The 16197-nt window shown below is 45.6% G+C and overlaps 1 protein-coding gene across 14 annotated transcripts in view; it reads left to right on the top strand.

The window, feature by feature from the left end:
• Positions 1–16197, top strand: part of LOC121558595 — a 105776-nt gene that overhangs the window by 50049 nt on the left and 39530 nt on the right. Inside the window, exon 1 of one of the 14 annotated variants that reach the window (XM_045205610.1) lies at positions 5164–5306. The exons of the other annotated variants lie outside the window; for them this stretch is intronic. Within the exon in view, the coding sequence (XP_045061545.1) occupies positions 5240–5306 (67 nt within the window). The 5' untranslated portion in view covers positions 5164–5239. Of the gene's footprint in view, positions 1–5163; positions 5307–16197 lie in introns of those variants that run through there. 14 annotated transcript variants of the gene reach the window in all.

Below are 16197 nucleotides of genomic sequence, written 5' to 3'. Positions count from 1 at the left end.
AGTGAAAGTTGGTACGGTGGCTTGGAAGAACAGCAGGTACACTTCTGTCATGGGGTCAGTGAATGTCTGCACAAGTCTACTTCTATTGCACACATTTCCTGTATTTATGTTAAATTCTTTGGAATACATCTTACCTGTTCGAAATCAGCTGAGTTTACATTCACCACACTAAATCATGTTCACACGCACAAACAAATAATTTATTTCAAGATTTAAAGTTTAAGAGTGTGAGTACTCAATTGGACGACATTTCATTGTTACATACCTAGTCTCAGCTAAGCTTCTTTTCAGACTTCTTGAGGTAGTGACCGTTTTTTCTCCTGTTGTCTTTAGCGGCAATAGTATCTCTTCTTCTGTCGCTAACTTCGGGGTGCAGCGCATATGGTTCAGTGGCGCTCATCAGCGCCATCTACCGTCGGGGAGTTTGAAAAAAGGAACGAACGAGTCTCGACCGATTTTTTTTGCGTGAGAAATTGGATGTGTGGCGTGAGTGCGTGTGAAAACAGGCAAAAACGTGTGTCACACGGCGAAAGCATGAGAGTTGGCAGCTCTGTGTTAGTATGGGTATTCGAACACACCTAATACAACATAATGTCGCACAAGTATGCTTCGTTTATGATATCGTATCAACCGCACACAATAACTATAATATGTGACTGTGCATATGGCTATCTGCAGGTCCATAAAAGGATGGTTCATTTTGGCTGTGTGTGTGTGTTTGGCTTTACCAGAAGAAATATGGGGTTTCCAGGGTTGGGTAGGTTACACGTAATCAGTTACTCCCCAACTCTTGGGGTTTCCACTTCTGCCTCCCAATGATGACATATTATAGGCCTATTGTATTGGCAAGGACAGACATTTTAACAGCTGAAATTGTGCGTGGTAACTGTCACTTACCTCCTGTAGATTGGCATCAGTTTATTATAAGGGCTATACATAAACCATGCATAACATAATGTCCACATAGGAACTACATGACACATCATTTAAAACTGACATTAACTGTTATTATGATTACTGTAGATAATATATATCACGTTCAATGTCAATAGGGCAATGTAGGCCCATTTAGAGTGTTAACCTCTAACCTGGACACAAGTCACTAGTTCACTTTCACGTATGATGTCTGGTTTTCACTAAGTGTTTGTGTGTGTGTGTGTGTGTGCCACCATGTGTCCTCTGCTATGTGACATACACCTCACTTTCGGTCCACAGATCCAGTATAAAAAAACTGAAGTCCCCTGTGAATTTAACGATACCATGTCCATGGCAACACTGGTCCTCTGTAGCTCAGCTGGTAGAGCACGGCGCTTGTAACGCCAAGGTAGTGGGTTCGATCCCCGGGACCACCCATACACAAAAATGTATGCACGCATGACTGTAAGTCGCTTTGGATAAAAGCGTCTGCTAAATGGCTTATTATTATTATTATTATTACTTCCTGCAGCGCTGAGGGTCCACTGGTGGAGTACCGCTGGTCTTGGCCTGATCAGCAGGCGGAGATGTGGAGCCAGGAGCAGACTGGACAGCACTACAACATCACATCCCCAGAGTCAGACAACTACACCTGTGAGATCAAAAAACCCATAAGTGAGAAGACACAGACCTACAACAGTAAATACTGCCTGGCCACAGGTAAATTCAAGATCTGAATGATATAGTGAGAAAAGGTTTGGGTTTTGAAAAGTAAATACCATTCTGTTAATATACTCAGGCAGGGTTTAATCATGTCCAAGTATTATGATGCTGTTTGTAAAGGAATTTCCTTGTTCAGGTTTCACTGATCACAGTGGTGGAAAAAAGTACCCAGTTGTCATACTTGAGTAAAAATAAAGATACCTTAATAGAAAATGACTAAAGTAAAAGTGAAAGTCACCCAGTAAAATACTACTTGAGTAAAAGTCTAAAAGCATTTGGTTTTAAATATACTTCAGTATTAAAAGTAGAAGTAAAAGTCAAAATAATTTCAAATTCCTTATATTAGGCAAACCAGAAAGGACAGTTTTCTTGTTTTTTTTTTCATTTACAGATAGCCAGGACCCAGAGGCACACTCCCACACTCAGACAACATTTACAAACAAAGCATTTGTGTTTAGTGAGTCCGCCAGATCAGAGGCAGTAGGGATGACCAGGGATATTCTCTTGATGAGTGCATGAATTTTGACAATTTTCCTGTCCTACTAAGCACTCAAAATGTAACAAGTACTTTTGGATGTCAGGGAAAATGTGTGGAGTAAAAAGTAAAACATTTTCTTCAGAAATGTAGTGAAGTAAAAGTAAAAGTTGTCAAAAATATAAATAGCAAAGTAAAGTACAGATACCCCAGAAAACTACTTCAGTACTTTACACCACTGACTGATCACGTGACCTGTGTGTGTGTGTGTGTGTGTGTGTGTGTGTGTGTGTGTGTGTGTGTGTGTGTGTGTGTGTGTGTGTGTGTGTGTGTGTGTGTGTGTGTGTGTGTGTGTGTGTGTTACAGGCAACTGGAAGGTCATAGCTTTGGTTTCTGGTGGTGTTATTGGTGTCAATCTGTTGTTAGTTGTGGTTGCTGTTGTGGTCTGTCTCATCAAGAAGTGTTCCAAAGGTAAGCCCATGTCTTTTTAAAGAATCCCTTATTACATTGTATTACAGGGTGTATACTCAAACTAAACAACATTACATTGTTAAACACATTTTAAACCCAACATACCTCCTTGCCCGTTGACTTCCCCTTCTTTTCTCTCCCTTGTTTTTATAACCATGGCAAGGCCAATGGAGACGCTGAGAATAGTGACCCATTGAGATCTGTGCTGAGTGCAGAGAATAAAAGTCATTTTGAAGAGGGTCCGGAGAAGGCAGCTGAGGGAACCAGCCTGGGAGAGAAAATGGAAGAAGAGAAGCAGTCATTACTGAATGTGAGAACCGGAGAGGGATCAGCCATCACAGTACAATGACAAGGCAGGATCTACTGATAACATAGGTGGTACTGTGAGTAATAGCCAGAATCAGGGCTGAGATTCCAACCAGCCTAAATATCAGATGAGGACACCGACTAAGGAATGTGAAGACGGAGAGGGGGAGGGAGAGAAAGAAAGAGAGAGGAAAGTAAAGAAAGGGAGTGAGGGAAAGGTAGAGGATGGGCTCATCTCACCCCATCCAAAGCCCAACCAGATGCCATTTGCCAGCAATGGATACAGCCTGAAACACAATCTAATACTCCCAACAGGTTCAGGATAAACAGTGGGGGAACAGAGCTGACCAGGGGTTACATGAGGAAAGTGACGAAGGAAATGACTCAGAGACAGAGGGCGAGAGAGATGGACAGGGAATGAGAGATGTTGATGGGGAGAGGCAGAGGGAAGACCAGATGGAGAGAGGGAGGGGGAGGAAGAGAAAGAAGGAAAGCAAGAGGGTGAGGGAGAGGAGAATGATGTAAAGACAACAGGAGGACATTAACTCTGAGGTGGAGCCAGAGTCAGAGGACCAAGAGGAGGAATCCAGCAGAGCCACACACAACAGCCAGACTGACGGTCAGAGGTCTCCACCAACCCCTCAGAGAAGGGATGAAGATGGAGCATCAGAGAGAGAGGAGGGAAATAACATACCTTCTTCCAAACAAACACCTCCATCCCGAATTCCCATACATCAAGACCCAACTTCTCCTAAAACAACGACATTCCCCCACAATCCCCCACCACGTGTTGCACCAAGACCACCATCTATAAGATACTATCATGGCTATCAGATGGGTGTAGAACAAGGAAGAGTAGCGAAAGCAATGGAAACCCAGAGGAGCAGTGGTCAGGTAGACAGAGAGGGAGGAACACCTGACCTATCAGGTCTGAGGAGACCCACTAACTCAGTGTCAGACAGTACAGACACTCCTGATAGAAGCAGTCCAGGATTGTCAGCTGGTCTCAGAGCCACAGCATGTAGGTACACTATCTACTCCAGTAAAATACAGTTCAGGTGCACCCTCTGGACCAATAGACATCATCTCAGATACAGCATGTACAGCCATAGAGAGTAGCTCAGATACTCTGTCTACTTCATAGGGAAGTATAGATAAATCCTATGTACCAACAGAGACCAGTACAGCTCCAGCCTCTGTACCAGGAGAAACCAGTTGAAAAGCAAGTTTGTTTGACAAATATTTAGATTCTGTACAGGGAAGGTTTGTTTCTCTTCAGTAAACCCATATCTCCTTTTCTATCTTTCTGGTTATTATGTATCATATTGTATGAAGAAAAAATAATGTATGCACTCACTACCTGTAAGTCGCTCTGGATAAGAGCGTCTGCTAAATGACTAAAAATGGTCTGGCACCCCAATGGTGGAACAAGCTCCCTCACGACGCCAGGACAGCGGAGTCACTCACCACCTTCCGGAGACATTTGAAACCCCACCTCTTTAAGGAATATATCCTTCTACCCCCCTAAAAAATAAAAATAAAAAAAAAGATATTGTAAAGTGGTTATCCCACTGGCTATAGGGTGAATGCACCTATTTGTAAGTCGCTCTGGATAAGAGCGTCTGCTAAATGACTTAAATGTAAATGTAAATGTAAAATGTAAAATATTGTTATCCTGTATGTTATGTGCTGTCATGTTTAGCCGACGCTACTATAATTTTTTATAAACTTTGAATAATGTGAATTATAATGAAATGTTGATCCATGCAACAAGATGGCAAACACATATTATGTTTTGAGGAAAACAGTTCATTGTGTGAATGTTTTTTTGTGCATGCCTCATACAGTAGTCCTAGAGGTCAATGGCTATAGGCTGGTGAATCAAAAGCCCTCAGACTCAGTGGACAGGAGGAAAATTAAATAAACTATAGTTATTAAGTTACCTTTGAATATTACAGTATTGCCAACTTTTGTTACATTATAGCACAGTGATCCAATCAATTCTAAATTATATATGTAATTCTGTACATTGTAGCCAATTATACACGCAGCCAAAGACCAGGTATGGGCACGACTATATTCCAGAAGTGGTTAGAAAAAAATGATATTAAAGTTATTATAGCATATAAATATAATGGAATGTTGTATTGCAGCTATTAAACATTATTTACAAGTCAAATGGAACGTTATTTTATTTTCAACCTCATGCAGAGGGAGGAACTAAAATCCACATTTTACTTTCACTTTCACAGCCTCGGTAGGCTAGGCAAGGAACCACACAGTGTTTGACCATATCTCATTTGAACTTACTTTTATTTATTATCTAAATAAACTAACTAACTAGCAAATATGTCCAAACTAACGCTCATCAGATTGTGCTTCTGGCTTTATCTCGCGCGACCGGTGGTCTCAGGAGGTAAGTTGAACCGACTGGCGGAGCCGAACGAAGCGTTTGGCCTACCTAATATTTGTTAGGCTACTTGTTTGTTATTGTGTGCTAGTTTTTTAGCCTACAACATCACATAATATTTGATTATCATGAACAATTGGTATATATATGTAAGATAATGTGCCTTATGAACACTATGTGCACTGCAACTTCAAGTTAGAAGCGCAGCCGGCGAGTGGAATTCATATCAAAGAAAAAAAGAAACATGGCAATCTGAAATCATAAACGACATTATGGATGGATGGACAATACCCTAAATACGCTCTTCCTATTGATTTTCAACATGGAAAGTCAGAATAATTTAAAAAGACGTCTATGGGGGTTTCGTAGAGAAATAAGGACCGCACCCTTCTTATTCCGTTTAGCTACACACACAGCCAACTTCAGGAAGTTATTGTCATAGGTGGACGATGGCACAATGCTGTCATCTGTTGGTAAATGTTAATTACTGCAACTCCAGTGTTTTACCGGTGTACTTGAGATACCCGGATGAATTGCAAGATACTGAACAAGACTGGTTACTCGCATCAATGCCTCTGTCTCGTCATTTAACATTCAAACATGGTGTCAGAGTCGGATAACTAACCATGCTTTCCGCAAATTAGAGTCACCTGTTCTGGTTTACAAAAAAAAAGCTTAGTTGAGTAAAACTTCGCCGGAATTGTCCTTAGCTAGATTGAGTTTGCTAGTTAGCTTCTGTGTTGTTAGCACCGTTTAGACATGGCAGCGAACATTCCCCCTCCCGCCGTTATGAAGCTCAGCGGAGATTGGAGCACAAACTGGGATACGTTTAGAGGTGAATGGGAGGACTATGCACTAGCAACGGGACTTCGGGAAAAGGACGATGAGGTAGTGGCTGCCACTTTGAGGACTATAATGGGAGCTGAATGCCGACACGTATACAAACACAACCTGAACCTAACAGCAAATCAAATCAAAACAAATGTTATTGGTCACATGCGCCGAATACAACAGGTGCAGACATTACAGTGAAATGCTTACTTACAGCCCTTAACCAACAGTGCATTTATTTTTAAAATTAAAATAAAACAACAACAAAAAAAGTGTTGAGAAAAATAAAAAAAAAAGAGCAGAAGTAAAATAATATAACAGTAGGGAGGCTATATATACAGGGGGGTACCGGTGCAGAGTCAATGTGCGGGGGCACCGGCTAGTTGAGGTAGTTGAAGTAATATGTACATGTGGGTAGAGTTAAAGTGACTATGCATAAATAATTAACAGAGTAGCAGCAGCGTAAAAGGATGGGGTGGGGGGGGCAGTGCAAATAGTCCGGGTAGCCATGATTAGCTGTTCAGGAGTCTTATGGCTTGGGAGTAGAAGCTGTTGAGAAGTCTTTTGGACCTAGACTTGGCACTCCGGTACCGCTTGCCGTGCGGTAGCAGAGAGAACAGTCTATGACTAGGGTGGCTGGAGTCTTTGACAATTTTGAGGGCCTTCCTCTGACACCGCCTGGTATAGAGGTCCTGGATGGCAGGGAAGCTTGGCCCCAGTGATGTACTGGGCCGTACGCACTACCCTCTGTAGTGCCTTGCGGTCGGAGGCCAAGCAGTTGCCATACCAGGCGGTGATGCAACCAGTCAGGATGCTCTCAATGGTGCAGCTGTAGAATTTTTTGAGGATCTGAGGACCCATGCCAAATCTTTTCAGTCTCCTGAGGGGGAATAGGCTTTGTTGTGCCCTCTTCACGACTGTCTTGGTGTGTTTGGACCATGATAGTTCGTTGGTGATGTGGACACCAAGGAATTTGAAGCTCTCAACCTGTTCCACTACAGCCCCGTCGATGAGAATGGGGGCGTGCTCAGTCCTCTTTTTTTTCCTGTAGTCCACAATCATCTCCTTTGTCTTGGTCACGTTGAGGGAGAGGTTGTTGTCCTGGTACCACACAGCCAGGTCTCTGACCTCCTCCCTATAGGCTGTCTCATCGTTGTCGGTGATCAGGCCTACCACTGTTGTGTCGTCGGCAAACTTAATGATGGTGTTGGAGTCGTGCCTGGCCATGCAGTCATGGGTGAACAGAGAGTACAGGAGGGTACTGAGCACGCACCCCTGAGGGGCCCCCGTGTTGAGGATCAGTGTGGCAGATGTGTTGTTACCTACCCTTACCACCTGGGGGCGGCCCGTCAGGAAGTCCAGGATCCAGTTGCAGAGGGAGGTGTTTAGTCCCAGGATCCTTAGCTTAGTGATGAGCTTAGAGGGCACTATGGTGTTGAATGCTGAGCTGTAGTCAATGAATAGCATTCTCACGTAGGTGTTCCTCTTGTCCAGGTGGGAAAGGGCAGTGTGGAGTGCAATAGAGATTGCATCATCTGTGGATCTGTTGGGGCGGTATGCAAATTGGAGTGGGTCTAGGGTTTCTGGGATAATGCTGTTGATGTGAGCCATGACCAGCCTTTCAAAGCACTTCATGGCTACAGACGTCAGTGCTACGGGTCGGTAGTCATTTAGGCAGGTTATCTTAGAGTCCTTGGGCACAGGGACTATGGTGGTCTGCTTGAAACATGTTGGTATTACAGACTCAGTCAGGGACATGTTGAAAATGTCAGTGAAGACACTTGCCAGTTGGTCAGCACATGCTCGGAGTACACGTCCTGATAATCCGTCTGGCCCTGCGGCCTTGTGAATGTTGACCTGCTTAAAAGTCTTACTCACATCGGCTACGGAGAGCGTGATTACATAGTCATCCAGAACAGCTGGTGCTCTCATGCATGCTTCAGTGTTGCTTGCCTCGAATGAGCATAGAAGTGGTTTAGCTCGTCTGGTAGGCTTGTGTCACTGGGCAGCTCGCGGCTGTGCTTCCCTTTGTAGTCTGTAATAGTTTTCAAGCCCTGCCACATCCGACGAGCGTCAGAGCCAGTGTAGTACGATTCAATCTTAGTCCTGTATTGACTCTTTGCCTGTTTGATGGTTCGTCGGAGGGCAAAGCGGGATTTCTTATAAGCGTCCGGGTTAGAGTCCCGTTCCTTGAAAGCGGCAGCTCTATCCTTTAGCTCAGTGCGGATGTTTCCTGTAATCCATGGCTTCTGGTTGGGGTATGTACGTACGGTCACTGTGGGGACGACATCATCGATGCACTTATTGATGAAGCCAGTGACTGATGTGGTGTACTCCTCAATGCTGTCTGAAGAATCCCGGAACATGTTCCAGTCTGTGCTAGCAAAACAGTCCTGTAGCTTAGCATCTGCGTCATCTGACCACTTTTTTATTAACCGAGTCACTGGTGCTTCCTGCTTTAGTTTTTGCTTATAAGCAGGAATCAGGAGGATAGAGTTATGGTCAGATTTGCCAAATGGAGGGCGAGGGAGAGCTTTGTATGCGTCTCTGTGTGTGGAGTAAAGGTGGTCTAGAGTTTTTCTTCCTCTGGTTGCACATTTAACATGCTGGTAGAAATTAGGTAGAACGGATTTAAGTTTCCCTGCATTAAAGTCCCCGGCCACTAGGAGCGTTGCATCTGGATGAGCGTTTTCCTGTTGATTTATGGCCTTATACAACTCATTCAGTGCAATCTTAATGCCAGCATTGGTTTGTGGTGGTAAATAGACAGCTATGAAAAATATAGATGAAAACTCTCTTGGTAAATAGTGTGGTCTACAGCTTATCATAAGATACTCTACCTCAGGCGAGCAAAACCTCGAGACTTCCTTAGTATTTGATTTTGTGCACCAGCTGTTGTTTACAAATATACACAGACCGCCACCCCTTGTCTTACCGGAGTCAGCCGTTCTATCCTGCCGATGTAGCGTATAGCCCGCTAGCTGTATGTTATCCATGTCGTCGTTCAGCCACGACTCGGTGAAACATAAGATATTACAGTTTTTAATGTCCCGTTGGTAGGATAACCGTAATCTTAGGTCATCCAATTTGTTATCCAATGATTGAAGATTGGCTAATAGGATTGATGGAAGAGGCAGTGTACTCGCTCGCCGTCGGATCCTTACAAGGCACCCCGATCTACGTCCACGATATCTCCGTCTCTTCCTCCTGCGAATGACGGGGATTTGGGCCTTGTCGGGTGTCTGTATGATATCCTTCGCGGCCGCCTCGTTGAAGAAAAAATATTCGTCCAATACGAGGTGAGTAATCGCTGTCCTGATATCCAGAAGCTCTTTTTGGTTATAAGAGACGATGGCAGAAACATTATGTACAAAATAAATTACAAATAACGTGGAAAAACACACATAATAGTACAATTGGTTAGAGGGCTGTAAAACGGTAGCCATCTTCTCCGGCGCTGTTCTTCTAGCAGCTCAGCAAGGTAACGCTACAGCTATTCTTGATGCTCTCGAACTTTACTTTAAGCCAGCAAAGAACGTTATCTACGAGCGTTATGTTTTCGGTTGTTGCAAACAGGAGGACGGGGAGTCCATTGACAGCTTTGTCACTAGGCTAAGGGAAAAGGCAGCTACATGTGACTATGGTGCTTTAAGAGATGAACTGATCAGAGATAAGATAGGGCTTGGCATAATTGATGAGGGCACCCGCAGACGTTTGCTGAGAGAACGTGACCTGACACTGGTCTTGGTAGTGGAGACATGCCGTGCAGCAGAGCTTACTGATATACGGATAAGGTCCATGGAGCTAGAAAGGCAACATATGGACAATGTCAATGCTACATTCAGGCAGCCAGTAAAGAAATTCCCTTTCGCCACAGCTAATGCTAATACTACAGCCAACTCTGCAGTAGACAACCCCAATGCATGCCGATATTGTGGCATTTCTCATGGACGAGGAAAAGAACACTGCCCAGCCTATGGAAAAATATGCAAATCCTGTGGTACAGCTAATCACTTCGCAAGGGCCTGCATGAAAAGCAAGAGAAAGGAGGGTAAATTGCACTCCATTGAAATAAACACAGATGAAGGGAACAACAGCACAGAGGATGTATATGCTAGCGAGTGCATAGGGGCAGTAAGGGCAATATAAAAAAAAATGTTTGTCATTCTGCTACTTAATAATAAACCACAGCAATGCCAACTAGATTCAGGGGCCACATGTAACGTTATGAGCCTTAAAGATAAAAGGAGGCTCGCGCCCAGAGACAAACTCACACAGAGTAACACCAAGCTGAAACTGTATTCAGGCCAGTTCATGACCTCTTTAGGCCTGTTTGTGACAGAGTGTGTTTTACGTGGTCAGAAACACACTTTTGAGTTTGAAATAGTTGAGGCTAGTCAACAGCCATTACTGTCAGGTTCTACATGCGAGCGCCTTGGGCTTATTAACTTCACCATCCCAGCTGATCTTAACATTATAGACAAAGTCCAGGCTGGGCCCCTGAGCAAGGAGACACTCCTAAGCAAGTACCATGATGTCTTCAATGCACCGGTCGAGTCAGTTCCCGGCGAAGTCCACTTTGAGTTGGACGCAGCAATCCAGCCTGTCCAGTGTGCACCCCGCAATGTACCAATGGCCATGAAAGCAGCTACGAAGGCTCAGCTTGACAAATACGAAGCAGATGGCCACATCATATCCGTCACCGAGCCTACAGACTGGATAAGTAATATGGTTATCGTCAAGAAACCAGACAAGCTATGGATATGCATTGATCCTAAACACCTCAACCGGGCTCTGAGACGTTCACATTACATTATGCCCACGTTGGAGGATGTTCTTTACAAGCTCCCAAAGGCCAGAGTCTTCACGCTCGTGGACGCCAGAGATGCCTTCCTGCAGTGCAAGCTTGACGAGCCCAGCAGCTACATGACCACCTTTTGGACACCCTGGGGCAGGAAGAGGTGGTTGAAGCTCCTGTTTGGTTTCTCCGTGGCTCCAGAGGTGTATCAGTGGAAACAGCACAAGCTGTTGATGGGACTCAGTGGCGTGGAACCCATAGCAGATGACATCCTCGTAGTGGGCTGTGGGGACAGTGATGAGGAGGCAGAATGTGACCATGACGCCAAGCTGCTGGCCCTGATGGTCAGATGCAGACAGGTCAAGCTAAGGCTAAGCATAACAAAGCTTCAGTTTAAAGTGCCAGAGGTTCGCTTTCATGGGCACATCTTGTCCTCCACCGGATTGAAGGCGGAACCAGAAAAAGTGAAGGCTGTCTTGGATATGCCCCACCTATCTGACGTGAAGGCAGTGCAGCGCTTCGTCGGATTCGGCCAAGTTCCTACCACGGCTCTCTGAAATGTGTGAACCACTAAGGAGGCTCATGGACAAGGACACCATCTGGCATTGGCTCCCAAAACATGACACAGCGGTGAGGGAAATAAAACAACTGGTCACCCAGACACCTGTACTGCGATACTACGATGTGTCAAAACCTGTCACGATTCAGAGTGACTCAAGCCAGTATGGACTGGGCTGTTGCCTCATGCAAGAGGGCCAGCCTGTGGCATTCGCCTCTAGGGCACTCACTCCAACAGAGCAGAACTATGCCCAGATAGAGAAGGAGTGCCTCAGCATTGTGTTTGCATGCCAACGCTTCCACCACTACCTGTACGGGCGTGACAATATTACCGCAGAGACGGATCACAAGCCCCTTATTGCTATATTCAGCAAGCCTCTCCTGAATGCCCCGAAACGACTGCAGAGCATGCTACTGCCCCTACAAAACTACAACCTCACGGTGGTGTATAAGCCAGGGCCAGAGATGTATGTGAGTGACACGCTCAGCAGGGCTACTGCATCAGGCACTCGCACACGCTCCATGCATGAACAACACGCAGTGTGCAGCTAACAAACAGAGCAAGTGGATGTTGAACACATCAACCAGGCTGACTACCTCAATGTTACAGACCAGCGCCTTATACAAATCAGACAGCACACAGACAGGGACGAGCAACTCCAGGCATTGAGGTCTGTGATTCTGATGGGCTGGCCCGACTGCAAGGAAGAAACTGCTTTAGCCATCAGAGAATATTGGCCAGTCAAAGAAGAGCTCAGTGTTCAAAATTGAGTAATATTCAAGGGTCAGAGAGTCGTTATTCCCCGGTCTCTGCGCCCTGAGATGTTGGCGCGCGTGCACTCAAGTCACATAGGAGGTGAGGCCTGTTACAGACAAGCACGTGACACACTGTATTGGCCAGGAATGCAGAGTGAAATCAAAGACTATGTCAGTAAATGCACAATCTGCAATGAATATGCCATTGAGCAACAGAGAGAGACGATGTCCCACGAGCTACCAATGCGCCCCTGGCAGATAGTAAGTCTAGATCTCTTCCAGCACAGTGGCAAAGACTTTCTGCTGGTAGTTGATCATTACTCAGACTTCTGGGAGATTGACCTCCTCCCCGACCTCTCAGCAGAGACAACGATCAAACGCTGCAAGGCTCAGTTTGCCCGCTATGGCCAGCCAGATAGGGTAATTTCAGATAATGGACCCCAATTCTCCGGATGTGAGTTCCGAAAATTTGCTGCAGAATGGGAATTCGAGCATGTCACTTCATCACCACGACACCCAAAAGCTAATGGGAAGGCTGAGTCGGCAGTCAAAATCGCAAAGAACCTCTGCAAAAAAGCTCTGCGAGAGGGCAAAGATGCCTGGAAAGCAATCCTGCAGTGGCGCAATACCCCGACAGAAGGCATGGATAGCAGCCCGGCCCAGCGCCTCATGGCACGGCGTTTAAAAGCAGCTCTGCCAGTAGCAAGCACTCTCCTGGAGCCATGTGTGGTGACAGACGTGCTGGTGAAGCTACGTCACAGAAGACAGGTCTCCAAGTTCATCTACGACAAATCAGCAAAATACTTACCTGAGGTCAGGGTGGGTGAAACGGTGCGAATGAAGCCACTACCAGGGGACCGGACGGGCCTCTGGAGACTCGGATCCTGTGTACAGAAAGTGGCACCACGCTCCTACTTGGTCGAAGTGAATGAATCACTGTACCGTCGTAACAGGGTTGACCTTCGGATTGATGAGCCAGCATCTACTCAGAACTCTGATGGTCATAGGGGTCGCATGACAAAAGACGGAACCCCAGCAAGTCACAAAATAAATAAAAAAACTGTTCATGTTGGAAATTACTACTAGGTTTGTTTTGTTAGTGAATTGACTGCTCTTGTCCTATTTTATAAAAGGGAAGATGTTATGGGTGGAAGATGGCACAATGATGCCATCTGTTGGTAAATGTTAATTACTGCAACTCCAGTGTTTTACCGGTGTACTTGAGATACCCAGATGTATTGCAATATACTGAACAAGACTGGTTACTCGCATCAATGCCTCTGTCTCGTCATTTAACATTCAAACAGTTATCGGATATTGAGTCCTGGCCTAACCAAGGCTCAAACCTAAAGAAGGGTCTGCATGATCATGGCAGGGCCGGTGTTAGGGGCGGGACTTAGGGGGGCTGGTCCGCTCTACCGTACCTCCTTGCCCATCCAAATAAAATATTGAAATATTTGTCATTTATTTGACAGAGACTCACGCCGACAGAAAGACCCATCAAACTCAGATAACGAATCAGAGTGAGCGAAACAGCGCCCCTCTGTCTCAGTATGTGTAAACAATGTATCTGATTCTGTCTGGACCAAAAGAGTGTGGCATGTCATACTATTTCTGTCCACACAGCATCAGATACATGGGCTATATATAGGATACTGGCTTCCCCTAAAGTATTTGCTTGAGATCCCCATTAGCTGATGCCAAGGCAGCTCTACTCTTCCTGGGGTCCAAACACATTAATGCACTTGCATTACACATAAAACAAAAGATAAAACAGTACATCATATAACATTATTACACCACTACATATCTACAATACAAAATGTACACTGCTCAAAAAAATAAAGGGAACACTTAAACAACACAATGTAACTCCAAGTCAATCACACTTCTGTGAAATCAAACTGTCCACTTAGGAAGCAACACTGATTGACAATACATTTCACATGCTGTTGTGCAAATGGAATAGACAACAGGTGGAAATTATAGGCAATTAGCAAGACACCCCCAATAAAGGACTGGTTTTGCTGTGGTGACCACAGACCACTTCTCAGTTCCTATGCTTCCTGGCTGATGTTTTGGTCATTTTTGAATGCTGGCGGTGCTTTCACTCTAGTGGTAGCATGAGACGGAGTCTACAACCCACACAAGTGGCTCAGGTAGTGCAGCTCATCCAGGATGGCACATCAATGCGAGCTGTGGCAAGAAGGTTTGCTGTGTCTGTCAGCGTAGTGTCCAGAGCATGGAGGCGCTACCAGGAGACAGGCCAGTACATCAGGAGACGTGGAGGAGGCCGTAGGAGGGCAACAACCCAGCAGCAGGACCGCTACCTCCGCCTTTGTGCAAGGAGGAGCACTGCCAGAGCCCTGCAAAATGACCTCCAGCAGGCCACAAATGTGCATGTGTCTGCTCAAACGGTCAGAAACAGACTCCATGAGGGTGGTATGAGGACCCGACGTCCACAGGTGGGGGTTGTGCTTACAGCCCAACACCGTGCAGGACGTTTGGCATTTGCCAGAGAACACCAAGATTGGCAAATTCGCCACTGGCGCCCTGTGCTCTTCACAGATGAAAGCAGGTTCACACTGAGCACATGTGACAGACGTGACAGAGTCTGGAGACGCCGTGGAGAACGTTCTGCTGCCTGCAACATCCTCCAGCATGACCAGTTTGGCGGTGGGTCAGTCATTGAGTGGGGTGGCATTTATTTGGGGGGGCCGCACAGCCCTCCATGTGCTCGCCAGAGGTAGCCTGACTGCCATTAGGTACCGAGATGAGATCCTCAGACCCCTTGCGAGACCATATGCTGCTGCGGTTGGTCCTGGGTTCCTCCTAATGCAAGACAATGATAGACCTCATGTGGCTGGAGTGTGTCAGCAGTTCCTGCAAGAGGAAGGCATTGATGCTATGGACCGCCCGTTCCCCAGACCTGAATCCAATTGAGCACATCTGCGACATCATGTCTTGCTCCATCCACCAACGCCACGTTGCACCACAGACTGTCCAGGAGTTGGCGGATGCTTTAGTCCAGGTCTGAGAGGAGATCCCTCAGGAGACCATCCGCCACCTCATCAGGAGCATGCCCAGGCGTTGTAGGGAGGTCATACAGGCACGTGGAGGCCACACACACTACTGAGCCTCATTTTGACTTGTTTTAAGGACATTACATCAAAGTTGGATCAGCCTGTAGTGTGGTTTTCCACTTTAATTTTGAGGGTGACTCCAAATCCAGACCTCCATGGGTTGATACATTTGATTTCCATTGATCATTTGTGTGTGATTTTGTTGTCATCACATTCAACTATGTAAAGAAAAAAGTATTTAATAAGATTATTTCATTCATTCAGATCTAGGATGTGTTATTTTAGTGTTCCCTTTATTTTTTTGAGCAGTGTATAATACCACCATACAACAATATTACAATGTACGTTGTGATGTCACGAGAGGCTACACAGCTTTCAGCGGGATTGCTCAAGTAGTGCAAGGAGACCAGGTTCAACCAAAACAAGGATTTTATTAAAGGTCTTGGGAAACTAACGAAAGTATAACACAATTCTGTTCTCTGGTGGCTCTTTAAGGTTTAACAGTTCAGGGATGTCTCTTCCACATCCAAAATCATAACTCTCCCTCGCTCAAATAACTTTTCCCCAGTCTTACTGTATTCCACGTTGCAGCTAGTGGCCAACCCAGCAAAACGTCCTTCCAAATGTCCCACACGTATTTCCACAGGTGCATATATCCAAAGGTGAGTATTTCCCAAAGGTAAGTATCTCCAAATCCTTATATTCCTCATGGAAGTGGACGTGCAGCACTCTTGTCCTCCAGAGAGCCCAGGTTGGAGACCGTGTCTCTTCACCCCCACACACTCCCCCCCCAGTGTGTCTCTTCCCTTCAACAAACCTTCAGCTCATCAGCTCCTGATTGGTTTCAGCTGCGTGGGAAGATTGGCCATAG

This window comes from Coregonus clupeaformis, chromosome 20 (genome assembly GCF_020615455.1).
Source record: "Coregonus clupeaformis isolate EN_2021a chromosome 20, ASM2061545v1, whole genome shotgun sequence".
In the NCBI taxonomy this organism is placed as follows: domain Eukaryota; kingdom Metazoa; phylum Chordata; class Actinopteri; order Salmoniformes; family Salmonidae; genus Coregonus; species Coregonus clupeaformis.
Note: the sequence above shows the minus strand (reverse complement) of the source record. Positions and strands in the feature narration are given on the sequence as shown.